This window comes from Varanus komodoensis, unplaced genomic scaffold, assembly GCF_004798865.1.
Source record: "Varanus komodoensis strain SLA01 unplaced genomic scaffold, ASM479886v1 scaffold40, whole genome shotgun sequence".
NCBI lineage: Eukaryota > Metazoa > Chordata > Lepidosauria > Squamata > Varanidae > Varanus > Varanus komodoensis.
Window position 1 is genome coordinate 6,101,013 of NW_025335942.1, and position 27,413 is coordinate 6,128,425.

General features: G+C 48.9%; 1 protein-coding gene across 1 annotated transcript in view; it reads right to left on the minus strand.

Moving 5' to 3' along the window:
• Positions 1 to 2,495: 2,495 nt before the first annotated feature.
• SEMA5A (semaphorin 5A) overlaps positions 2,496 to 27,413 on the minus strand; it is a 73,268-nt gene continuing 48,350 nt past the window's right edge. The window contains exons 13-21 of the mRNA XM_044442896.1: positions 26,010 to 26,153; positions 19,939 to 20,086; positions 17,409 to 17,634; positions 12,401 to 12,610; positions 9,695 to 9,865; positions 8,309 to 8,464; positions 5,113 to 5,160; positions 3,495 to 3,709; positions 2,496 to 2,615 (exon numbers count right to left, since the gene is read on the minus strand). Of these exons, the coding sequence (XP_044298831.1) occupies positions 2,496 to 2,615; positions 3,495 to 3,709; positions 5,113 to 5,160; positions 8,309 to 8,464; positions 9,695 to 9,865; positions 12,401 to 12,610; positions 17,409 to 17,634; positions 19,939 to 20,086; positions 26,010 to 26,153 (1,438 nt within the window). The remainder of the gene's footprint in view (positions 2,616 to 3,494; positions 3,710 to 5,112; positions 5,161 to 8,308; positions 8,465 to 9,694; positions 9,866 to 12,400; positions 12,611 to 17,408; positions 17,635 to 19,938; positions 20,087 to 26,009; positions 26,154 to 27,413) is intronic.

Here is a 27,413-nt window from a genome sequence, read left to right on the forward strand (position 1 = left end):
AACTTGGCAATGTGCTTTCAGGCTCTCTATGCAACTAACATGGGTAGGGGAAGATAACTTGTGTTTCTTAAAAGCAAAAATGAGACTTTGTACCCAAATGAGCTAATGCACAACTAGAACCCTCAAGGTTTTTTGCACAATCACAGCTCTGGATTCACTAGCATCTCTAGTAAGCTCAGTGGTGATTCCTGTGATCCTCCTGCGATCTCAGCTTACTGTGCTGAGACTATTCATAAACAGGAAAAATAAATTACACACGAAAGAGAAAAACCAGACCCTCTCCCCCAAATCCCCCCAAATTAGTGAGAAGCCACTAATTGGGCATTGGACTGGAACTGGGGTTCTAATCTCTACTTTGCCATTAAGTTCATTGGGTGACATTGGACCAGTAGCGGACTCTCAACCTAAGCTATCTTGCAGGGTTGTTGTTGAGATAACAAAATGGGGAAGAAGAGCACCTAACAAACTGCCTGGGGTTTCTTGCCAGAATCACAGAATCCTAGAATAGTAGAGTTGGAAGGGGCCATGAAGGCCATCTAGTCCAGCCCCCTGCTGCTGCAGGATGCCAAGTCACACCATCCCACTCAGGTGGCTGCCCATTTTCTCCTTGAATGTCTCCAGTGTGGGAGAGCCCCCCACCTCTCCAGGCAGCTGGCATCACTGTCCTATTGCTCTGACAGCGAGGAAGCTTTTCCTGATGTCCAGCCTGAATTTGGGTTGTTGCAACTAGAACTGGCTATTCCGTGTCCTACACTCTGGCATCGGCAGGAAGAGACCTTGACCTTCCTCTTTGTGGCAGCCTTTGAGGAAGAAAGGTGGAGTATGAATATAATAAAATTATAAAAACAAAGCTGCCCATGCATTTTGAGGAAACGTTAAAGGAATGCTTAATGTTTCCAAAGAAAGACCTGCTCAGGACGATTTTTCTGCAGCGTATTTCAGCAGGTGAACTACTTGTTTAAGTGATGTGTGTCATGAAAATATTGTATTTACCCCTCTCGCCTGCCATCAAAGGATAGGGAACGCTGTCGTAAGAGACACCTGCCCTTGGAACTAGACCTCAAAGTGATGTGCTTGGAGTAAGGGAAGCCAAGATGAGCAAAAGCTGACAGCAAACAGCCCCACATTCAAGCATCAGGGCAAAGAGGCCCTGGGTTTTTCCTTGTTTTGTGTGCCACTCAAAATATGTGACATCTTATTTGGTATTTTCTTAAGGAAGTGGAACACAAGGTTCGAAATGAACACTTTCTGTCGCCAGCTGGCTGAAGCGAGTGCCACACTCACATCCACTGAAACGTACCAGGTGGGCATTCTCTCTTGTTTAAGCCAAAGAGCATTATTGATAAAACCTAGTGACAAATTAGTGCAAAAGATCGAGCTGGGTTTTTTTGCCAGTTGGTGACACACCCGTTAGGAGAAGTATCAGCTTTATGTACCACTGAGCTCTTACATCAGCTGGGCATGATGAGAACACACATTTGCAAGACAATCCTATACATGTTCGCTCCACAGTTAGTTCCCGGGAGCACTCCTGGAAAGTCTGCATAGAATTGCAGTCTTAGTGTGCTGAGAGTGTTACACTAGCGCTCGGCTCGAGACACTCCGTTCCGTTTTTCCTTGAATGTTTAAAAAAGCCATTAAAAATAGAAGCATTTGTGCTTTTCCATCTGCTCCAAACAAGAGCAGGGCAAAGGAAGTGATGGATCGGCGAGCAGGCAGAAGCCATCTGTGTGCTTGGATGTTTGTGAAGCCCACGCCGAGCGATCTCCGTGGACCCGGTGCAGAGACGCTGGAGACGCCCTGCTTGGTGGAAGCCATTCGTGGGACACGGTGACACTCGGAAACGGTCCTATGAGTGCCCCCCCAACCCACCCGGGGCCCCTGCTTCCCTCGCAGATACTGCTTCGTGGCAGACGGAAGCAGAGGAAGCGAGCTCTCCTTCCGCCGGCACTCACGCTTGCTTCGGCGTCAGCACCTGCTCTGCCTACCCTGCTCCATGAGCTCTCTTGGTGTCTCCAAGGTCCAAAACTCCAAGCGTCCGGGAAAGAGGTTGTCACCAGCCTGGCATGGTGGATGGAGGGCTTAGGGCTTGCCTCTGGACCAGGACAGTCCATCCATTGATCTCTCTCTCTCTCGGGCAGTGCTGCCCACAAAGTTCCCTCTCTCAAGCTCGTGGGTTGTCTGCTAGAGAAACGAGAGGGCAGCGTCCAGTGCAAAGTCTCCTTAGCCATCCCCCCTCCCTCAGAAGCTGCAAAAGGTAAGTAGCAGGGTGGCAGCCATTCAGCCAAAACAACGACCTACAGAAAACGACCCACATCTGGGCTATACACCTGCTGTGATTGCACAATACAAATATTGTACTGCGAAGCACCATCTTGGAAAGAGAGCCCTGTCCATTCACAAGCCGGCGTTTCGCTTTGATGTTGGCCACACGACGCAAAAACTTGGGAGCGTATTTTGCCATGAAGACGGATATCGGTTATGCAGAGACTGTTTTAATACTCATCATAGTGATTCAGATCTGTAAAATAGGCGTTGGAATAGGCCTTTGCGGCGAGGTGTGGATTGAAGTATTTGTTTTGCTCTTCCAGGATCAAATTGTTCTTGTTAAATGCCTGGGAAAAGAAGAAAGGGAAGAATTCTCAGTGGGCACATCATGCCCATTGCAACAATGAAACCCAAAGAGGTGGTTCACTAAAACAGATGCAAATTTAGTGTGTTTACTAGTGGGGTGAAAAGAACACATGATGGGTTTTAAGCAAGGAAGAAAAGGGATTTCAGAAGTGAAGACTGGAGAAACAAAATTGGAAGAGGTGGAGGGAGAAGGGATGCTGAGGAAGAAGGGGTAGAAACATTATCCAGAAAGATGACGGGGAAGGCTATCAAAAGCAACTGATGCGGGAACAGACAAGGAACTGAAGACAGAACGCAGAGTGAATAAGGTCGGTGAGGAGGTGTGGGGAACACTGATTGTGTGGGTGAACGTGCAACATTTCTGAGCAGTGGCCGAAGTGTCATGGAGCCGCACGGCGTCAGAAGGACCAAGGGAGGATGTCTCCAAACTTTCGGGGCCTTCTGGCATTTTAAACCAGTGCTGTGGGGGCGCAGCTGGTACAAAATGTCGGGAACACCCAGTTACAGCGACGTGACAGATGGGATCAGCAGGGACAAAGGGAGGCGTGCTTGTGGGTGGTGACGACGGAGGGGGAGAGAGCAAGAGGAGGGAAAACGAGGCGCCCACTTCACGCAAGGCGCATGTGCTGCCGCGGAGGGGGAAAGGGAGCGAGCGAGAGGCAGGCGGGTTCATTCGCGTGCATGTGGACGAAGCGACGTCTCGGTGGCTCTCCATCAGGCGAGGAGACGCTGCGTTGCTGAGAAGTGTTGGAAGGGAGCCCCCCGCCCGGAGCAGGCCTGCTTCCTGCAATCGGGACCCTTCCCCGTTGCTTCCAGGAGACGCAGCGGCCTGCAGGAGGGCGTCCTTATTCACCCCTTACCTTGATGGCTTCCACGGAATCGTACTTGTCCAGCTTGTTGATGTGGTTCGTGATGCTGGCGTGAAGGGCGGCCGCAGGCGACACGGGGTGGATGACCGTGGCGTCGTGGGAGTGCTGCTGATACCGCTGGCAGTAGGCATACACCAAGAGGGTCAGGAGGCACCCCAGGATGGAGCTGCTCAGCCCCACGGCAGTCATGTGGAACAGGTTGAACTCTTTCGGGGGAGGAGAGAGCAGCGTTACTGGATTCGGCCTGGACTGGATTAATCTGCACAGGGAGCAATTAATTCTGCATTTCTGCAGCTACAGGGAGCTCCTTGTGGGCATCTCACCAGCACAGGAGAAGAGAAGCAAAGGCACATGGAGAGGGAATGCTGAACGGGGAATCGGGCACCAAAATCTGCTCTCCGAGAATCCAGATTCCTTGCCTTTAAAGAAGGGCTGTGGGGAGAAACTGCACGTCTGTGGCCCTTGCAGCTTCGAGAGAGAATGGCGTGGAGTTCTCGAGAGCCAAGCTACTAATGGGATGTCCATTCAGGAGGATGAAGGAAGCACATCTCACCTTCCCTTTGTCCACTGAGGGTTCTCAACCAAGGGGCCGCTGATCTCAACTGAGTCTAGCCAAAGTGTTTAAGGAAGAGTCTGAAAATAGGCATGTAATTTCTAACTCGAGCTCCTGAAACAGTATTTACAGGGTATCTGAGGCATAAACATGGTTTGTGTCGCAAAACTGGTATTTCAACTGTTTCAGGAAGGTAATTGCTTTTAATCCACACACAGATGCATACACTGTCATTTTCTTAAATTATGGGGTGAAATGAAGAAGACAGAAAACGACTTGCTTCTCTGTAACAGTCCTGCCTTCCTCAAAGGGGGTTCAGCTCTCTCAGACCTGAATTAGGGGGTCACATCTGAAGTGTCTGCATCTTACACTGGAGCAAAATTAAAATCCTATCTCAAGGCCATCCACCTTCTGCCTTCACAGAAGCTAAATATTTGATCAGTCACGCAGGCAAGGGAGACCGATACGGAGGTGGCCTTGGTGGCTTTTTCCCCCTGTCTTGGCCCGCTATGAAGCGCGCGGAGCTCTGTGGAGCCCCGGAACCCAGTCCTGGAAACCCCCCACTGAGTTCAGGCATCACTGATCTTAGCAAGTCTTAGTCTCTCTTGTTGAACATCTACATTAGAAGCATTGTGAAGATTTCGTTTTGCCTTTTGCTTGTTTGAACGCAAGGTGCGAATGATGTGTTTCCATGGCTCTCTGCAACCATTTCTTTTTCCAAGCAGGTTGTGAGCCTGAGAAGCAGGCAAAAGGGGGGGGGGGATGCCCCCAGCTCACGATGATCCTTCCCAAATTTTCATGTGTGGAAGAAAGATGCACAGTTCTCCCTCCTCCCCCACAGCCGACACGCACACGCTTGCAAAAAAGAGCTCGGGAAGCAAGTGGAAAACCACACCAAGCCTCGCCGCTCCTTCCCGTCTCCCGTCCAGGTTTCGAGAACAAGGGCAGAGGAAAACCTTGGCAGCAACATGCAGGTGAACTCGGAAAGGAAAGGGAAGGGGAGGGGAGGGGAGGGGAGGGGGGGAGGAAAGGAAAGGAAAAGAGGGAGACCCTTACCGCCACATCGCTTTTCTTTGACGCTGCTGCTTCTAGCGACGGTTACATCTGCAATATCAAATAATTCAATCATGCAGCGTGGGCAAAAAACAACAATCCTGTATCACGTCTACGTGTCCTCTGAAATAAAGAACCACGCGTGTCTTCCCTAACCAGCCGGTTGTGAGAATTTCTTAGAGGTGCAACGATTGTTCTTTGGAAACACTTCGAGGTGCTGCCTCACAGAAGGGGAAGAACATGCATCAGACACAACTTCTCTACTGGAACTTTTTCTCGTATTTTGTGATTCCTCACCCACAACAGTTTTTGGGGGGGTCTTTTTTATGATGCCACTCCCCTGTGTTCTCTGTTGTATTCTCCAGCCCTTTTAGTGAGAGTTGTTTTGTTTTTAGAGTGAGCAAAAGCTGCTCCTAAAATTTTAGCTGCATCAAACTGGGACAAAAGCCTTGGAAGAAGTAGCGGAGCTGCTACAGGGCAGCGCCACCTAGTGGTTTGATAATAGAATGTGTAGAAGGCTGAGAAACGCCGCCTGATGGGCAATTTTTGCTCTTGCAGGGAAAGGGACCAAGAGATCTCAGCAAAGCAGCAGATGAAATTCCTCATGTAGAGAAGTGCATGGAAGGAAGTGCTGGAATCTAGCAACTGCAGCCTCCATCTGTGGCATCCCGGCTTCCTAAAGGACTGACATGGCTTGCAATGGAGTTAAGAAATCTTATGGCACACGGTCCTAAAGCGTGTGGGAAGTCCACTGTCGTGCCTATGGATCGACAGAGGTGTTGGCACACAAGAGAGGGTCACAAGCTCCCAGGGAGAGTCGGGCGTTGAAGCAGGAGGATTTATACTTGGTACCCAGGACCCAAACTGCCCCCCTGCAACCTGACTCCGAGGCTCCCTCGCGAGCAGCCTCCCCGCATCCTGGCTCTGAGTTGCTTGAGCAGGATGCAGCTTCCCTTCCTCTGGACTCTGAAGGGTTTGAACAAGTTGCTCCCCCACCTCCTGACCAGGAAGTGGCTGGGTGGAGTCCTGGAGAGCAGGAAGACGTAACAGGAAATTTAGGGTCCACCCGGCTTAGGAGGAGATCACGGTGTTTAGATCAATTGTGGCAGCAGGAGAGAAGTTTGTCCCACCCACGGACAGAAAGGTGGGAGAGGAGGCTGAAATCCACCTGAGCTTCCTTGTAGGATTCAGAAAGGAGGGGGGAACTGAGCTGCGAGGAGCTCGTTGCCGGAGCTTATCTGTTGCATCGTAAATCTTGTAGCGAATAGCAATAAAAGTCTTTAGTTTTATTGCCGGCTGCTGTGTGAGTTAATTGGAGACATGAGTTATGACCTCACGACACCCACAGATATTCAACAGACCTTCTCCCAGCATGGGTCAAGGCCGGCAATCCATTCCTAAAAGGACTTGTGTGTTGGACTGTGTTGTGGCTGCTTAAAGGACCGTCTGCTCCCATAAGTATCTACCCATCCATTAAGATGTGGGCAGGGGGTCCTTCTTAAACAGCCGTCCCTTAAGAAGATAAAGGGGGCAGTCAATAGGAGAAGGGCCTTCCTGGTGGCTGCCCCTCAACTGTGGAACAGGCTCCCCAAAGAAATTTGCCTGGTGACAACCCTGCTTTCATCTCAGCACCAGGCAAAGATGTTTCCTTTCTCCGAAGGCTTCCATGGACCGTTGTAAATTATTTGTTTTCAAAAGCTCTTGTTCTGCTTACTTGGTTGGGCCCTTTATTTAAAACAAAAATCTTTTACTGTGATTTTAATCGGTTTTATTGTTTTTAGTATTTTAATGTAAGCTGCCTAGGCAATCCATCTGGATTAGTAGGTGGCATGCGAATTCAAAAATAAATTAATTTATGAATATGGGAGGCGAGACTGGGACACTGGGAAATCGCTCGGAAGGGCCGTTTTGTTAGGGTGTGAAGGAGACCTCCAAAAACAGGGTTTTCTCCTTGGCCCTGCCTAGGGAGGCAGGATCACGCTGTGGCGATCCTTTCCGTGTGGCTGCTCCTGGCTCCTCCACACTCAGCTCCTTCCCTGGCCCAGCAAGGAAAAACAAGGAGCAGAGGCAAAGCAGTGCAGTAGAAGTGGAACGTCTGCAGAAAAGATGGGAAGCACAGGGAAAGCCAAGTCGCTGAACAGACCTCGAAGACGGTCTGGGTACTTCAGTTGGCTATGAATAGATCTGCCAGGATACTAATGGGGACCGGCAGGTATTTCCTCTACCAGTTACGCTGGCTGCCAATTGAAGTCCGGGCCCAATTTAAGGTGCTGGTGATGACCTATACAGCCCTACATGGGTTGGGTCCAGGATACCTGAAGGAGCGCCTTCTTCCCTATGTGCCGGCCTGCCCCCCAAGATCTGAGGTGGAGGCCCTTCTCCGGGAGCCATCCTTGAAAGAGGTCAGGAGGCTGGCTACCCGGAGGAGGGCCTTCTCGGTGGTGGCGCCCTGACTGTGGACCACGCTACCCGGAGAGGTTCGCCTGGCACCAGCGCTTCTTTCCTTTTGGCGCCAGGCAAAAACGTTTTATTCTCCCAATATTTTAATTGTTAACCTGTTTTAATTGGTGGTTTTATATTTAAACATTGGAGGCTGTGCAGCTGCTACACATATCTCTATTTTTATTCTATTTTATTAATTTGTTGTAAGCCATCCCAAGACGTCTGTGAAGGGATGGTATGGAGAAACTTTAAATGAAATAAATAAAAGATAAAGACTGGTAGTCCTTTATCTGCCACTCCTACAGGACGAGGCCGGATGCCTCCAACCAGCATGGTCCTTCACAGCAAGTTCTCAGCATCCAAAGGAAGAAGGCATTTGTGGGCTGGACTGAGATAAAACATGGAAAGCGGAAGTGGGAGAGGAGGCTGAGGGAGGCTGCCTTGAGGGCAGGAAATGGGGTAGAGCTAGAAGAAGCACCACTTGGAAATAGAGTCAGGGGATATCTGCCTTCCTACCCAATGCCCCTTGCACCACCCAGTGCTGCCCACTGGCCCACACGCTCACCTGGAGGAAGACGAAAAAGAAAGTTCTGGAATGAGTCCGCCTGGCTCCATTTCCATGCTCCAGCTTGCCAATCAGGCAACTGGCAGTGGCTTCTTTATCCTGCTTCTATCCCACCCATTCGCCCATGCCCAGCAACTTCCTCGGGCCCCAGTGTGGAACTGGCTCGGGGAATAAGCGACGCTCCGCCCTTACCCGGGATGAAATTGGAATCAGAGAAGCACGGCCGACTCTCCGAGGCATTTCCAGAGCACTGCTGACCCACGGGAAACAAGACGTCGCACTGGCGAGTGCGGATCTGGACTCCGGAAGCATCGCAGCCGGACCACTCCGACCAATCGGACCAGCTCTCTGTGGCAACCAAAACATCAAGAAGCATGTGAAGGGGCCTGCATATAACGAAGGATGCCTTAAAAAATCTCCTTTCCCCGAAGTAAGCAACATAATGCAGCCGGCAAGACCGTCACAGGATCCGTTTGAAGCACCTCCTCGCCCTGATTCCACAAACAGGGACCGCCTGGCTTGAGACGCGCATCAATTGCTATGCCTGTTAAATGCGCATCTCTCTCAGCCAGAGGTACCTGTGGACTCTCCTTTGGATTGGGCCTCCGCTGCCGTGCATTTCACCTGCTTGGGCGGTGGCCAGGCTCAGTGATCAAAGGTCCCAGTACCTGCCAACCTGTCTGACAGAGAGACGATGCTCCACATACAAGCAACGTGTGGCTATTCGCCCAGGGATGTGTATTCGGGGCCCAGACAGACATGCCGTGATTCCTTCCATAACAGGGGAGGCGGATTCCGTGGAGGGGTGGGCTGCACCTCTTCCGACCCTGGGCTAGCTTAAGTTTCCTAGCTTCGCCCTTTGCTTTGTATTTCTCTTTGTATTTTATTGTTATCTTATTTTTGATGTGTTACTGGTTTGTATGGTGTTTTTAATCTTGTAACTGGGAGCCGCCCAGAGGTGCTGTGGCACAATAGGGCAGCATACAAAGGTTTTAAATAAACATATAAATACGTAAGTTTTGCAGGCACCAACAGGCTCAGTTTATCACTGTGGCCTCAGGAAAGAAATGAGCCAGCCCTGCCAGAATCTGTGCCTCCTAGCATCCCAAGTTTTCCTCTTGCACTCAGCCCAGTCTTCCGAGGAAGGCCAAGCCAAAAAGAAGTCTGCGAATGCCCACTGAACCCCAGTTGGGGTGGCGGCAGCCCAAACAACAGGGGGAGGGGAAGAAGGGAGCTGCTTTCTTGGTGCCCACGTGCATTATCACACGCTCCCTGGAAGGGACGCCGGCAGCCAAGCCTGGGCCAGCTTGGAGGGCCAAAGCCACCACGTTGGTGGACACAGCTGGATGGAATTTAGCTACAGGCCAAGGGTTCCAGAAACTGCAGAGAGTTTCAAAGCCCAACCTCCCCATCGCATCCTGGATGGCTTTGGATCCAGCACAACGTGGGAGCAGCAGAAGTGATCCCCCGTTCTCCTTGGGCAATGGGTGGGAAACGAGCTCCATCCAAGATGGCGGCCTGTGGCCCAATCCCAGAAGTAAGCCATGCAAAGGGGGCCCGGCTCTGCAGTTTCCCCACCTGGGCACGGCTGTGTGTTGCAGACGGCTTCTTCGGTGTGGAGTCCCAGGCAGATGTCGCCTCCGTAGGCTGGCGCGGGGCTCGTGCACGAGCGAGTCCTCATGTAATGCCCGCTTCCGCAGGTCGTGGAGCACTTGGACCAAGAAGACCAGCAAGACCAGCCTCCATCAACTGGGGAAAGAGAAACACTGCATGCTCCCTCGCCTCTCCGAAGGTAGAAAGGGTTAAACTGTGAACCACCCAGAAGGTTCAGCAGGGTAAAGATGTAATAAATGCAGGCTCAAATCCATTTGTGCTGCTGCATTAACTTCCAGGAAGGAGGCAGATAAGAGGAAGCAGAAGATAAGCAATAAAAGTGTTCCGATATAAGGTTTATCTTATAATTACCTTCTCCCCAAAAGAGGCAACTCTCAGGCTTCACCAAAGTATATAAAAGGCGAAACAACTGGGGTCCACTTTGCCAAACCTTTGCTAAAGAGACATCGTCCCCTGCAACAGTCAGGTAACAAGGTTTTGCTGGTAAGCCAGAAATGGAGATCCACCGATGCTTCAGCTGCAAACACTGGATGGCGGATCTACTGATTTGGCCAGAATGGGACAGTCCAGCTCCGTATTTCATCCCTGCTCAAATCCCTGTGCATCGCATTTACTGGCTGATAAATATGTGCAGATATGAGCTGTGGGGTGAGACAGGTGCCTCCACACTGCAGAGGGCCTTCCATGGGCTCGCACAGCAGAAGCCTGGCGTGGCGCATAAGTCCCCCACTGGGGCCCCCATAGGCAGAACCAAGATCCTGGAGTGCCCCCCAACTCAGTCTCTCCCCCATGTCCCAGGGGACAGTGTGCGAGTACTGCAGTTCCCCCTTTGGTAAGGAGCAGGGAGCAGGCGTCACTGACGGCCCCTGTCATTTTTCATGAGTAGGCGTCACACCCACAGTGGGGGCTCTTGGGACTGCCCAAGCAGCCGCGGTCTTGTCCGCCTCCTCTTGAGAGCACAAGCAAAGAGGTTCGGGCCACCCTTGGGTGAATGCGCGAGCTGGGCTCAGACGCCAAGGCAACTCCGAGCTGCCTCCTAAGCCCCAGGACAAGCCACATCTCGTTGGGGGTGGCCCTATAAGCAACCCCGAATGAGCCAGGGCAAGCCTTCGTGGCCATGCCATGCGAACCCCATCTCCAAAGCCGGAGAAGCAGCAGGGCCGACCCCAGATGCTACTGAGGGCTGCGGCTCCAGCAACGACCATCCAGGCGTGGCTGGCATGAAACACTCGGCGCACAAGGCAGCAATGACAAAAACTATCATCAGCACCACTCGCTGGTTCAGGATAACCAACAATGACTCCGTCCACAACGTCCACCACAAGAAACACGCCCTGGCCATTTTCTTTAACTCTGGGTGTTCCTGTAGAGTCAATTTATTTTTATTTATGCATTTATTTATACATAAGTTTATATTTATTGTATGCACATTTATTTATTTACATACAAAAGTTTTATGTATGTAAAACTTTTCTAGACTGTTCCTTACCGAAGATTTGGGATGGTTTAACAATACAAAATGTGAAATAATAAAACACCACGTCCTAAAAATTCAACTGACAATATTTTTTATTTATTTATTTATCTATCTATCTATCTATCTATATCTATCTATCTATCTATCTATCTATCTATCTATCTATTTATAAGCCCCAATTAAAACGATCAGATCTTGAAACATTGGGAAAATAAAAAGGTTTTAGCCTGGCGCCGAAAAGAATCAAGTGAGGAAATGGATCAAGACATAACGGAGGGACAGCAGACGGCACATGGCTGCCCCAGATCCAACTTTATTGTAAGCCACCTTGAGACTAGGGTAGTAAGTGGCATATAAATGAAAATATAAATAAATAACTGGGCAAGGAGCCCTTCCCCTTTTAATGTGCTGAGAGAGCCTCTAGTGGCATCCATTTGGAGACGATCCAGAGAAGACGGAGCTACTGACCAGGGTGGAAACTCTGCTCCGTGGAAAATGCCCCTGGTTAGTGCACATCCGTAAATAGGCCTCATGTTCGGAACAAGGTCCCGAAGAAAAAGCAACCACCTTCCTTAATTGGAAATTGCATCTTCTGGGGGGATTTCTGTGGCAGGGAAGAAATCCCCTCCCCAGAAATTTACAAAGCAAAGCACTGAATTTTTGAAAATATTCGCCAGGTTTAGGTAAGCTCACAAATATTACCACGGAAAGTGGTAATTGTGAGTTGTTATTCAGAAGTTGCGCTGTCCCGTTCTCCCTCGTACTGCAAATTTTCGGAGAACACTGAGGATCAAACTAAATGCAGAAACAGCCACACAGGCAGCCACTGAGTGGGTTTTAGAAGTAGCTTACCAGGTGCAGCAGGAGAGATTCGGATGGGGAGCAAAGGGGAATGCGTCCTTTTCTGCCTATTTACACTGGAAAGAAACACCTGCAGGTGAAAGTGAAGCTTGCAAGCTTTGTTCTCACTTCTCAGCACACGTATTTTAGGAAAATTATCTTCCCTGGGGTCTTCCTAATAGATAGGAAGAGGACTTTTGAAAAGATAAGAGGTTTCGGCCTGCTGTGCTCCCCGTTCTCTTAATGCAAGCCGAGCTCAGATTTTTCTAGGGTTGAGAAACTGGTTGGAAGTTTTTAAAGCATCGAAATGTGTTCTTTGGAAAAGGTGCCATCGCGTAGATCTGGGCTCTTACCTGGGCAGGGAAGAACGTTGCATTCCTGGTATTCGAGGGACGGCCCCACGCACGGCAGCCCTCCATACTTTGGCTCGGGATTGTTGCAAATGCGCTTCCGGTTGCGGATCCCGCGGCTGCAGTCGCGGCTGCAGTGAGACCATGGAGACCAGGGGGACCAGCCGCCATTTGTGGTATGGGTGGCGTAATGTCCAGAATGGAGGAAATCGCCTGAAGGAAACCGATACAAGCACAAATGCTAAAAAAGTATCCGTTTGAATGTTCAAACAGTTTGGTAACATGGGGGTTTGTAATGCTGTTGCAATTTACTCTGAATGCAGATCCCGAAATTCCACAGCTGGCCTGTTTTCCAGGAATGTTTCGCGACCCACCTGCAATTCTCTGTGCAATTTTATCTAACATGTAGTGCAGGTATGGAAGTGGCAGGCTGAGCGCCGAAGGATTGAGGCCTTTGGATTGTGGTGCTGGAGGAGACTCTGCGAGTCCCTTGGACCGCAAGGCGATCAAACCGGTCAGTCCTAGAGGAGATCAACCCTGACTGCTCTTCAGAAGGCCAGATCCTGAAGATGGAACTCAAATACTTTGGCCACCTGATGAGAAGGAAGGACTCCCTGGAGAAGAGCCTGATGCTGGAACAATAGATGGCAAAAGGAGAAGGGGGCGGCAGAGGATGAGGTGGCTGGATGGAGTCACTGGGGCAGTTGGCATGAGCTTGGGTGGACTCCAGGGGATGGTGAGGACAGGAAGGCCTGGAGGAGCATAGGGTCGCGATGGGTCAGATGCAACTTCACGACGAACAACAACAATGTATGGCTGTGAAAGCTGGACCATAAGGAAGGCTGAATGCCGAAGGATTGAGGCCTTTGAATTGTGGTGCTGGAGGAGACTCCTGCGAGTCCCTTGGACCGCAAGGTGATCAAACCAGTCAGTCCTAGAGGAGATCAACCCTGACTGCCCTTTAGAAGGCCAGATCCTGAAGAGGGAACTCAAATACTTTGGCCACCTAATGAGAAGGAAGGACTCACTGGAGAAGATCCTGATGCTGGGAACGATCGATGGAAAAGGAGAAGGGGACGGCAGAGAAAGAGGTGGCGGGACAGTGCAATCGAAACAACGAACGCGAATCTGAGCAAACTCCGGGAGGCAGTGGAGGACAGAGGGGCTTTGGTCCATGGGGTCACAAAGAGTCAGAGACAACTTAATGACTAAACAACAAGAAGTGCAGAAGTGGGCAGAAGAAGCATCACACTCTGCTGGCAGATCTGTACCGATTTATCCTTTAGCTGCACATGTAAGAGCATCCCAAGTATGAGCTTCCCAAGTATTGCAAAGCAGAACTGTCAGAACTATTCTGGGTTCTGTTCTGGTCAAGCTACTGTTAGGGCATCAATTTTAAGAAAAACAGTAGGAAAAAAAATGAGCCGTCCCCCCGAAAACAGTACAGTGTCCTATTTGGCTGGGATTTTGCTGCATCCTTTATGGGGAAAATAATGTTTTAAATGTATCCTTAAAAACAGAGAATGATGAAGGATCGTTTGGAAACGATGGTGATGCTTCTGGAAAGTGCATTGTTCAATTTATAATGGACGCTCTCTCAGTATTCTTTTTAAAGTGTCAGGGATGTGTGGTGTTTGTACTGACAACAAAGCCACCAGCTCCGAGTCGTTGCACAGAGGACTGCCGCATATGCGTCTCATCAGAGAATTCTGTGCCCATGTTTTCTGCCTGCATCAAAGGTCTCGACTTTGGTAAAGGCATCGCTCCATCTAAGCGCAAATCCAGCCGGTGAGTGTCATCGAGACTGTAGGAGGGAGAAAGCAACGTGCTTGGAAGCACAAAGCACAACCATCTTTAGGGGAAAAAATAAGGGGCCAAGAGGTGAACATGAGCCAGCAGTGTGATGCGGCAGCCAAGAGGGCGAACGCCACCCTTGGTTGCACAGCCAGAAGTGTGGCTTCTGGATCGAGAGAGGTGTTACTGCCACTCTATACGACTCTAGTGCACCCGCAACTGGAGTATTGTGCTCAGTTTTGGGCCCCTCATTACAGGAAGGATATAGCCAGGTTGGAGTCAGTGCAGCGAAGGGCCACAAGGTTGGTGGCCGGTTTGCAGGGGATGCCATATGAGGCGAGACTGAGGGAACTGGGTCTCTTCAGCCTGGAGAGGAGGAGACTCCAAGGGGATCTGTTGGTGGCATACAGGTACGTGAGGTCACATGGAGGTGGGTAGAGACCACTTTTCCCCTGCAGAGGAGGGCAGGACACACATGAAGCTCAGGGAACCGAGGTTCAGTTTGGACCCCAGGAAGTACTTCCAGACAGTAAGGACCACTGGGGTACGGAATGGGCTTCCACAGGAGGTGGTTGAGGCCCCATCGTGAGGGTGTTCAAGGATAGGCTGGACATGGACATGGTAGGCATGTCATGAGTGGAGCCGGCTGGAGCCGGGGTCAGACTACATGGCCTGGGAGACCCCTTCTGACTCGCTCTGTTTCTATGTTTCTAAGAATCCATTCTCACCCATAAAAACATGCAGGGCAGAACTGAAGGCTCAGCAGCTGCAGAGTGGGGACAGAGAGAGCACAGGAAAGGAGAGGAGCGGAACGGAGCACTGCAGAGACGGGCTGCTTGGTACCCGGAGTGGGAGCACTCGAGGGCGGGTCCAAATCATGCAATGCCACAGGCAGCTCGACCGTCTTTACAGGAACTCTGTGAGGCGGCATGAGCTCCACATGACAAATGCCGGGGAGTGAGTTACATGCCTAAGGTAACCTGCGGTAGGAATCTGCTTTGGGAGGAAAATCCCCCAAACTCTCCAGTTCCTGCTTCCCAGACTCCAGTCTGCTCTGCAGAGCCCAGCTCCTGGAGAGTGTGCCCAGAATTCATGGGGTGCTTGCCAGGACTGAGCAGGTGGGGAAGAAGGTTGGCCGGTGCGAACGAGGGCTGGCCTGCCCACGATGGCTGGTGGCAGCGAGCAGGCAAGAAGGTGGGCCACCAAGGACGGTCGCCAGTTGGCCCGCCGGGGCTCTGCAAGCATAGAAACATAGAACCAGAGCGAGTCAGAAGGGGCCTCCTGGGCCATCTAGTCTGACCCCGGCTCCAGCCAGCTCCACTCATGACATGCCCACCATGTGCATGTCCAATTTGCAGGCTTCCTCTTGGTTCGGCTCACTTTGAAGGACTGGGCCAAGCACGGGAGGTCTACAGAAGTCTGCAGAGGAGCCCTCTGAATCTGGGATTTCTTGGCTCACAGTAGCAAGCTCTCACTCCTTCCCCTTCAGCAATACGTCATTCTGCAGACTTGCACAAGAATGGCAGTTAACAAGCCATTTTTAACTAAGGAGAATTAAGGCTAAGGCAGACAATGATAAAAGACTCCAAATATTTGAGTTACTGCCAGAAACCAGAGAGGTTCCCATTGTTGTCTGCTGGCCCAGAATCAAGAGTCAAAGATGAAAACAAGCTGCAACACCATCAATGCAGGTGGAGCTTTCAGAATAACTGCACGGTGTCTGCAGTGAAAGTTGCACCTCTGGAAAAGTTAAAGAATGGAGCACGTTGGCATTTTAAAGGGATCCTCTAAATATAGAAAATTTTGTTGCAAGGAAGAATGTGGGAAGCGGTTGTCCCTCCGGCATTGCAAAGACCCTATAATGTGGTATCAAATTTTGCTTCACATCATCCAAACTTTCTTCGGAGCCACCATTTAGGTGCACCTGTAAAGAAGAATTGGAAAGAGCAAGAAGATCTGGGAGAGAATTGAGAAAAACAGAAAGAAAATGGGCCCTGGAAGTAGAGACTGAGATCATCAACCTGACTCAGGAGCTAGTTTTCCACAGGCACAAAAATAGCCTCAGGGCTTTTGAGAGTTCAACATCCAAAACATGGCAGAAATGTCCCGGGCAGTTTTGCAGAGGTGCAAGCTGCAGATGAGAGTCAACTCTGCACCGGAGCAAAAAGACATTTCGTAGGCATCTGTGAGGAGTGAAAAAAACACGGCATAGAATGAGTAATGCACTCATTAAATCAAGGTATGGCAGAGAACTGGAAAAGGTTGCCGGACTGTTTAAAGGTTAAGGCACAGTTTAAACTGAACTCAGACTGGAGAGATGGTGAGGAAACGAAAGGGGATATGAGCATTGCACAGAGCAAGGATCAAACGCACAAGGGGAGACGTTACTGGAAAAACTGACCTTACAAAGAAAGGCTTATGAGATATTTCAGGGGTAAGAAACAGCTCATGAGTCAACAGGCTGATGCTGTCGTGAAAGAGGAAAATGCCACTTTAAACGGCGAAGCAGAAACATTGTCAAAACCTGGGAAATATTAAGACGGTTATATGTGACATTTAACACGTCGAACAATCCCCAGTTCAGAGGAGAGCACAGAATACGCCTGAACAGCCGGAAGGGAGACTCATGATAGCGAAGGCAGGAGATGTGCTATATTTAGCCTCAAGAAAAGACGACCGGCAGGGGATGAAATATTGAGGGTTTTCAAATATTCAGAAGGTGTCAAAAATTGGAAGAATGATTGCTTTATATTCATTTCCATCTCAGAAAATATGTCCTAATTATTAGAGTGGGATCAAGCTATCTGGGAAAAGTATGACATCCTCTTTGAGGTTTTCAAGGAAAGACTGCAAAGGGAAATTAGAAGACCGGTTTCCAGTCTTGCATGAGGGAAACCATTCCTCTGAAAGCTACAGTCTGTACTTCTATGCACAGGAAAAGGCCATTTCCATACCGTAGCTTTTCATCATCATCATCATCATCATCATCATCATCATCATCATCATCATCATCATGCCACAGAACAAATAGCAGCTATCAATGTTTGTGGCGGCAGCCCAATTGGCACACAACGCTGGGCTCACCGGGGCACTTCCCCCAGCTTCTCCTGCACAACATCTGCCGCCCAGATGTGTGGTCCTGCTCATAGGCCGTGCTGGGGAAGGGCTGCCCAGGGCTACGCCAGAGCTGGCATCCGCAGGCCAGCTTGCCGCTTACCGTCCGTTGAGCAGCCGGTGGTGCCGTCGCTGGAACAGTACCGCATCTCGATGCGCTGCCTTCCCACATCCAACAGGCTCGTGTCGGAGAGCCGGGCCTTGCAGGTGTACCGGAAGCGCTGCTCGTAGTGGCCGCCGTTGTCAGAAATGTTCACTGGCGTCCAGGGCGTCCAGGGAGTCGCCTTCTTCAGCTCCGGGCAGGGACTGCTGTTGCATGCTTGGTACTCCTAAAAGAAATGCATCAGCAGCTTGCATTGCGGGCTCTGCAAAAATCCGCCTATCCATCCTCTCTGGATGCCGAACCCTAATTTTGGAAACCATCATCGAGTTGCCTAAATCTGAAGACGAAGCCGCTCGTGAGCTGATGTCCCTGTGAAATCTGCATTAATAAAGTACAAGCTTGTCTAGAATGATTTTGATGTTGCAACTCAGAAACTGGGTGCTTTGTCAGGAGAGAAGGGCTAGCCAACTTGAGGGCCTGCATGGGTCTAGGGATCTTGCCTATTTCCGGTGATGAAATCCCAGAAGCGCCGGATTAAAAAGGGCTCTCGGAAGGAGTTTCTAATTCGGGTTCAGCAAACTGCTCTGTGTATGCTCAGAGGCTGTGCCTTTGTCGGCTAGTAGCTTGCTGGATGCACATTTAAAGTGTGGCCTCACCTTCTGAGCCATCGTTGCAAATCTAAATACGTAGCTAGCATGAACAGGCTGTAATGGTGGTTGCAGAAGGAAAGCCATAATTACAGCAGCTAAAAAGGGAAACGCTTCCTCTCTCTTTCCACCCCGTGCAGCTCTTGATTTCTCCTGGGGAAATGCCAAATCACACCCCTCAATATAAAACTGCTCCAGGTCAGAGCGGCCTTCTCCAGCGCATCCCAATGACGTGGGTTCCATCTCCGACCTTTGTTTACCATTCAGATTTTAAGGTTATCCAAGGGAGATCAAAACAACCTTTTCCTTCAGCAGAATGGAAGCACCACGGTCCTTGCAGCTTGAAAATGCTGTTCCCAAGGCAATGCAGGGCGAAGGCGTGGAAATGAAGACAGCTCACTGATCCGAGAGGCGAGCTGATCCTATACAGTCGATTTTATTTATCTGAGTAGTTTCTAGGCTGCCCTTCAGTTAAATTATTAGTGCTGCTAACACTAAAAGTGATAAAACAGCAATATATAAAAAAACAGCCCTTGAGCAAGGACACGGAAGAGATCAAATCAACAGTAAAACTCAGCAGTGCAGATACAATGGATGCTAAAACCAGTTCAAGCAATAGGGTGGAACGCCCATCTTTGCTTGGCACTGCCTGGCATCACTGTGGCCACCAGGGAAGCCTAAGCCAGGTGGGGGCCATGACCAAAAAGGCCTTCACTTTGGCCATCATTTACCTAACCTCAGATGAGGAGGTGACCTAAAACTTCAGCATCTTGCAGGATAGGAACCTGTCTTCCAGGAACACATGACTTCCTAGGGCAGTGGTGGCGAACCTATGGCACGCGGGCCACAGCGGGCACGCAGAGCCCTCTCTGTCAGCATGTGAGCCAAGTCGCCCCAGCATCACCCCAGCAGCCGAGCATCGGATAACAGCACACACAGGGGCCATGCGCAAGCTTGGAAAGGAGTGGCGGTGCCAGGCGATGATGTCACAAGCCACAATTCATCCAAGCTTTTGCATGGCTGGTCAGTGCACTGCCAAGGATATAAATATATTTGCTTGGACTGGCTGTGACTTTTAATACATTCGTTTTTATTAACACAGGATTTTAGCTTTGAGTTTTCTTATGAAAAATTGGAATTTAATATCTAAGATTTAGCAAAGAGATGTTCTAATTAAGAGACTGAGATTCTTTTAATGTTGTGCTTTCCCCCTGGCATTTTTGAGCCAAGGTTTGACAAATTATCAGCATGCATACAACAGCAAAGATCACATTAATTGCGCAAAAGCACACCAAAAGCAAACTTTTACCATTCAATAAAAAGCTGATTGTATCATTGAAAGCTCTGTTATTGTGCTTTTCTTTTAAGACAAAAGATGTAATGTATGAGTTGTTTTTTCTAAACTAAAACCTCAGTATCCAGGTTTTATTGCAGTGTTGGCACTTTGCGATAAATAAGTGGGCTTTGGTTGCAGTTTGGGCACTCGGTCTCTCGAAGGTTCGCCATCACTGCTCTAGGGCTTTCTGAGTAAGCACTTTCTGAGTAAGCACTCTGTCAGCATCAAGCTGACAGAGTTGATTAAGAACCGGGGGTGTCTTCGTCATTCCTGGTGCCAGGTAGGCCTTGGGTGCCCCAGTTTGTTTCAGCTAAAACTTCTGAGATCCGCAAGCAGACAACGCACCACAGTGGTCTGCCCGAAGAGGTCGCTAACAAAGGAACCGTGCTGGCCACGCTCAGCCATATCACATGTCTCTCGAGACATCTCCGAAACACCGCCTGCTTGTGGTAGCCACCTGCCCCAAGCTCCTGCACTCCGGGATGACATCCTAGCTTGCAAAAGCAGGAAGGGTCATACAAACGGCGCGCGCGAAGGTGTTACTCACAACGTTGCAGCCAGGGCAGTCGGGGCCGTTCTCGCAGGTCCTGTGGCGGGCCTGAATGCCCCCTCCGCAGGGGGCTGTGCAACGTTCCCATGCGCCCCATCCAGTCCAGAACGTGTGCGGGGAACACAGCAAATGCTCGTTACAATACCTGTGAGGAGGGAAGTGAAAGGGAAGGGGAATCGTTCATCTCGGGTGCTCTCGGGTGCAGGCATCGTCCACAGCTTCACGAGCAACGGCTTAGATTCACAACAGTGGCCCCGCTTAGAGTGAAATGGACGGAGCAAGCTGGCCTGGCACTGGATGGGACCCAGCTGGGCACATGCAGTGTTGTCCCATCTTGAGAAGCACAATCTGTCTTCTGTAAGATAAGATGCGCCTCGTAACAGGATGTTCAGGTCCCGCTGTCAGGATAATGCTCTGTAAACATCCTAAGATCTGCCTTGCTGGTTTTCCTTAATTTTAAAATTAGTGCTGTAAGCTGAAGGCATGCAAAAGATCTCAAATCCAGAAGTAAAGGCAATCGCCAATAGGGTACCTTGAAATAAATTGCTGCATGTATTTATTTAGTGATTTGAGGTGATCACGGACGGACAGGTGCTTTGGAAAGCCCTGCTTCTCAAGCAGGTAAGTATTTCACAAAGTTGTACTTTAACGTATTTATACATTTTTAAAGAGTACAAGGACATGCATGTATGCATCTTTCTTGGCCTCGACGCAGCTTACGCGAGTAGTTTTGCAAGCAACCCACACTGCTTCGGCCAGATTTGATCATGGCATGGTACAGTTTCATCTGCAGAATCATAAAGATTTGTCAATGACCTCAAGCCATAACCAAATAATAAAACAAGCATTCAGTCGGCTAAGTCAGTTGTTATAAAAATGTATAGCTCCCAAAATGCACGTGTAACTACAACTTTTGTGGTTGCCTTGGGATTGCAAAGGCCTTGAAAGCAACCTTTTAAATGGCAGGTTTTCAAACTTGCTGAATTAACCAACGGCCCTTTCTGAGCAAGAAACGCTCCAAGAGTTTAGATCTTCACGATCTTATAAACAGGACAATGAAACCAGAGGTGAAGAAGGTCCACCTCCATTTTCTTTTACCACTAATGAAGTATCTTACTTTTTCCTGCAACAACCCTCCAAAACAACAAATGGGGACATTTGCTAAACCCAGAGGAATCTGCTAAACAAACTTTCCTGGTTTGATAGAGACACCTGTCAATTTATAAATGTGATACCATCAGGAAGCTTGAATAAATCAGTCCGGATATACTTGATGCATTTTTGTGCACAACCAACTCCTAAATTAAAGTTAGCTTCAAGTTTAATGCCCTGAAGCAAGTAAACAACATTCACAGGACTGATTAGGTATTTTGTCCCATAGTACCACAAAATTCCAGCTGAAGTGCTCTTCACACTTACTGTAGGATGCCTGGTTTGTGCAATCTAGGGTCCATTTTACAAGGAATGTTAAAAATAGTTGAAAATCCGTACGTGAACCATCTTTACCATGAGACCGATGCAGATTTTAGAGCAAAGGAGACCAAAGACATTTTCCAAAACATCCTGAGAATTTGGAGGCAGTTCCATTTCCAATGAACTATGAGAATCTCACTTTTTGGACCAGAAGCATTCTGACCCAAAGCATTTAAGGGGACATCGCTTTCCTAGAATCTGAATCCTGGGAAATCTGGCAGGCCTGCCCTGCCCCTTCGCTGGCTGACGGAGTCAACTTTCCGTGTAAGGCCAGCAAGTGATCTTGCCTAGGCATCTGCTCCCGAAAGCCATGCATTTAAATAGCCACGCATTTTAAGGTGCTCAGTTTTCTGATCTCCATACTCCAGGCTTGCCTTTTGATTCTGTAAAAAATGATTCATTGTTCAGAACAAGAAATCAGAACAAGGCCAAGCCATTTTGGTCATAATTTATAGCCAATAATTTTTACAAAAATTCCTTCAGACAAGCAACAACACATTAAGTGTAACATTAAAGCATATTAAAATGAGGCCATTTCTGAATAGAGTAGTAATGCGCTTTTTTTCCAAAGCAAGTTGCTAGGTGAAGAAATTGACTTTCCAGTTCTCAATTATCTTTCATATTAAAATTAAATAGAAAGGACACTAATGTGTATTCCTGTTTTTACTCCCACAAGGATTAGAAATCTCCTTCGTTACTTGGCTACTGAAGCTGCCCTAATTCTAAATGCAGCAACCCATGATCCAGGATTATGTTAAAGTGTTATTCCACAATTTTCGTGTTTATGGAATTGAAGGTCGCTGACTAATCAACCGAGGTGGCATTAACCCCTTCAAAGGTTGAGCTAAGAGCTGTTATCTTGTTTTCCTCCCTCCAAGCAGTCAATTAATTAATTTATGTAAGTTTTATACCATCCCATATGCAGAGCAGAGAACAATAAAATGAATAAACAATGCATTAAAACAGGATATTAAAAACATAGCTGGTCAGCAAGGAAGATTTCCTGAAACAAATGCATTCTCAGCAGACACCAGAAGCAATACAAGACCAGTCCCCGCTTGACTAGGGGCAGGGAGGCTGCATGGAATGGTTTGCCTTGATACTCTGGCCTAGGCAGATGGACTAGAAACTTCGCAGGGCATTTGTGCACGAGGGTCCATGCACTTCCATATATTACTGGGACAGCACAAGATGAGCACTTGGGAATCATTTATCACGTGCCTGTGGTATTGCAAAACTTGGGCCAGTTTGCTTAAGTGCCACTGTCTACCATGGCTTAAGTAACTCACCAACTACTCTAGGGTTCTGTGAGGGCTGAACAGCTCTCGCATAAGCCATCCCTGCTGGGTTCAGATGATGCAATAAGCCACGGTGTCCAATGGCGAATGCTCAGAATAGCTCCTGCCTTTCCAGGCAACCCACTGGGAATCCAACCAGAGACAAGGGAGCACGGGTTGTGCAAATTCAGTCATGGCCTGGACTGAAGCAAACCTGTGCCGACAAGAAGCCTTTGCAAACAGGAGATGTGCTCCAGCTTTGACCCCTCCGTGTGGCTCAAGAGAGGCCTGGAGCAAGACAGCATCATCTGCAAGGCTGCAGCAAGTCCCGGGGCTTATCCCCATCGCTGGAGCCATTGGGATGCGCACATGTGCCACGGGAGGTCGGACCGCAACCAAAGGATGCCCCTGTGTCAGCCTTGCACACACACGCTGCATTTTGCACCAATGGTGGTAGAAAAGAAGCATCTCCCTAAAACACATGCAGAGAGCTTGATCGGTCCAGTGGAAGCACAGGGCTCTGGACTCCAGCCAGAGCGTTCATAAAAGTGGCTTCGGTTTTAATAAAACAACTGAGATATGCAGCCAGTTCAGATTTTTCGCCTGGTTAGAATAACCCACCGCATGCAAGTTAATTTGCCGCAGTGAACAGGCCAGCTGTGGAAATCTCACATGCGTTTCGACAGTGGGGGCGAATCAGCTGGAACGTGGGATTTTGAGCAAAGTCCGATTAATCCTCTTTCTGGAAGCATTTCAAGCTAGCAGGAAGTGCTTCCCCCCTCCCTGTTCACGTCTTCTTTTCTCAGGACCCAAAGGGTTTATATCTTGCAGGGATTCTGCAGAACAGGCGACGCGAGAGACTCAGATCTTCGAAACTGCAGACCTCTGTGTTGACCCCGCGTCTAGGAAGGGGAGGGCAGAACCGGGAGGGTGACGGGGAAAATGGCCGGCCTGGTGACCCGACCCGACACGACACGTCGAATGAGGGTCATGCTCCATTTTCGCAAAGACAGCAACTGCTGCTGGGGTGGGGCAGGGGGCAAATAAGGAACGACGCACGCACACTCAAGCCAATCTTCCCCAGTGACTCCAAAAGTCAATGCTCGTTCCTGGGGGAGGGGGGGAGAAATCCTTCCTTTTGCAAAGAATGGAAACAGATGCTCATTATAATCAAGACTTAAGCCTCTTTTGTGTGCAAAAGAAGAGGTGCAGTTGGAGGAGAAAACATTAAGTCTTGCATTTTGATAATAACTGACTAGGCAAGAGATCTAATTCCATCAATTATATCCATGAGCTCACGGACAAATATCTCCCGTTACCGCTGGGGCTACAATATTTCCTCAATGACTGAAGCAGATTAATCATGTAAATCATTCTCCTAATTAACAAGGTAGCGATCTTGACTTGCTTAAGCATTATTTTCATGACCTTTATTGAGAAAGCAGAAAATGCTTTGTCTGAAAGGACCCCTCCTGGTACAGCTGCAGACATCCGCCTGGAGAAAAGCATCTTTTTCTTTAGGAGCGGTTTTGTCACAGGCAAGATTTATGTGGATTTAAATCAGTCCCTTCCCGTCCCTTACCTGTTGCCTCTCTGCTATGAAATTGATTTTCCAGGTCCATTCCAATCAGATTTCAGGGCTAGGGCTGGAATGGAAACTACCTTGTGCAAAGGCCTCCGCCAAGAGAGAAACGGGGAGCACAGCTGTGAGGATTTTTGTTGATTTCTACAATATTTCTTTCAATATCACCCAGCATGGTATGTCTCTGGATGACATGCGTGCGTCCAGTGCTGGGAATCCTGTCTTGCATGGATGTTGCTCTGACTTTGCATTTGGATGGCCAGTTCCTCTGGAAGGGGAGATTATGGCCCTGTGTCTTGGCAGTTAAGAGCTGGGGTGACAGAGGCATCTATTTTACTCCCCAGGCTCTTTTAAGATCTACTAAAACTCCTGGAAAAGGTTATCCAGAGACCTGGAGTGAGGTGCCATCGTCCAGACAAGATGGAGAGCGTAAGAGTGGGAGGGATCCTTGTTTTAGAGGGAGTTACACTCTGTCTACAGCATCTGGTGTACAGCTGGGAGATGTTCTTCGATTGTGCTTTGCTTTTGGACACATGGGGAGCCTCAGAAGCTCAAAGCATCTTTGAGTGGTCCAGCCTGCAACACAAACTAGACAGAGGCAGTTGACCTGTCTCGGGAACTCCTCAGGTGAGTTTCTACAAAGCGTTGCACGTAGAGCTGTCTTTGAAAACTGTCTGTAAAATTCAGCTAAAAGGGGGAGCAAGATCGTTAGTGGACTGGCTGATACCGGCTCTTTGCCCTTTGCACTGGTTCCTAGACAGAATTCAATGTGCTGGGATTCACCAGCAAAGCACTGAACTCTTTCCAAAGCCAAGAACGACTTCCGAGGCCATCCGCTAAATGCGAACTCGCAAGGAGATGCTAAAAAGCCCTTCCAGCGTTGGCGCTTGGGCCGCTGAAAGCGCTCCCCACGGAAGCTCACCTGAGGTCCAGGTTAGGTCTTCCAGTGCCAGGAGAAGATTTTTAATTTTCGGAAGAATGTCTATCATAAACATTTTTAGTAGGTTTCACGTCAGTTGCTACAATGCTCCCTGGCACTGGTCTGATGCCGCGGTGCGTTCCTTCACTTTCAGTGTAACACATTATTTCTGCGTTACCCCTTTTTGCCTTTTCTGGTTTCAGGAATTACCTATAAGCCACCCAGAGAATTTGCTCTTGGGAAATGCATTCATATAGATTTAGAAAATGTTACAAGGAGGGGAAATTGAATTCTCTAAAAATCAATTACGGTATTCAGAATAGTCAGTGACAGCGATAGTTTGCAGAACATACAAACTAAGCACCTCCAGTCTGTGAAAAGGCAGCTCTCTGCAGTGACCCCATGTCTAGAAATAGCCCAAATGCAGGTATTTGGAACCCCCGGTGCTTCAACTGAAAAGTCAACTATCGGCATTAATCACTGGAATTTAAATATGTCTAAATCTGGATAGATTATGGAGTTTATGTGGCATATTGCAGGTGTTCAGAGCATGAAAGAACCCTGAGGAGAGCTTTCACAACAACCCTGCAAGGAAGGACAGCTGATGCGAAAAGATCACCGTGCAGCGCAGTAGTCCTGGAAAGCTCCCTTCTGGATTCCCGGCTCTGAAGACAGCAATCTCGACACACTGTTTTGCGGGGAAGCAGGACCCCCTGGCGAAGCTGCCGTGGGAGAGCTCAGCTCCGTGCCGGCTGTACATGCAACACGGAGCTGTGAGCCGAAGCAGAGGAACAGGGAAGGATCCAGGTGCAGGTACCTTTCCTCCCGGCTCTGTCCGACGCACACGCGGCCTCCGTGCCGAGGACTCGGGTTGCTGCAGGAGCGCTGGCGGACTCGGAAGCCTATTCCGCAGGAGGTGCTGCAAGGAGACCAAGACGTCCAGGGGGCCCAGCCGCCGTTTCTGCAAGAACGGACGGTTTGTTTATTTGTTTATTTGGATTTCTTTTGTATGCCGTCCCATCGCATAGCCTCGGGATGGCTTACATAAAATAAATAAACACCATACAAATAATACAAATAAAATCCAGATCCACCCTGGCTGCAGATTAAAACCTATATAGCGGATGTTAAAAGTTATTAAAATATTGTTGAAATAAAAAGGTCTTTGTCTGGTGCCGAAAAACAAATAATGACGGCGCCAGGCGGACCTCTCTGGGGAGTGCATTCCGTAGATGGGGCGCCACCGCAGAGCAGGCCCTCCTCCGGGTGCTCACCCTCCTGATGTCTCTCCCAGAGGGCTCCCAGAGGAGGGCCTCTGCCGCCGATCTCGGGGGGCAGGAGGGCAAATACGGAATGTGGTCAGCTCCGAGGCGACATCTGGACGCTGAGAGGGGAAGGCTGCCTGGGAGAACCTGGGATCAAAGGCCCATGGGCTGCGAAAGGGTAAAGCACCTTGTGGCTCTTTCCCAAACCTTTCTAAAATGCAGATATTAGCGGATGTGACGCGGGGTTTCTCCTTTCTAACAGGGAGGGGTCCCTTAGCTGCACTTCAGAAGCTGCAACAGATGGGACACGGTTCCGACTGTCACCCCTGCATCCACTTTGAGGCTTCTTCCTTGCCTTTGGATGAAAAGTGCCACGCCCTCAATTCCCCACGTGACTTGCTAGAAGCAGATACAACATTACAACCCGTCCGGGCATTTGATTAATTAATTGTATTAAATTAATTTTAAGTGTTGATTGTCCCAATTTAATAATTTTTTATTAATGACTTAGGACAAATTTTGTTACGTGCTATGTAGTAGTCTCAGTTGCACTATTTTAATAGATTTTTTAAAAAAATATTTATTGTATAAGTTATGTATGTTATCTTTTGTTATTGGTTCTACACCACCTAGGGAGTCCTGTGTAGACTATTAGATGCAGTTTATAAATCAACAAATAATCCAATCCTGGGCAAGAATAAACTTATACATTGCAGGCTTATTCTTGGTTATCTGAGATTCTATAATGAAGTATTATTTGGTAACCTCCAGGCAAATCTATAGTCCAGTTCAAAAATGACATTTCCCCTACTTTTAAGAAGCTAAAAGCCACTTCACCTATTATATGGGAGAAAACCCAGGCTCAGCACTGAGCATATAAACAATCAATACAGTCTGTTGACACAAGCACTCTAGGACTGGAAATCCATTCCTTGAGTCTTCTCAAGCTGCCTCTT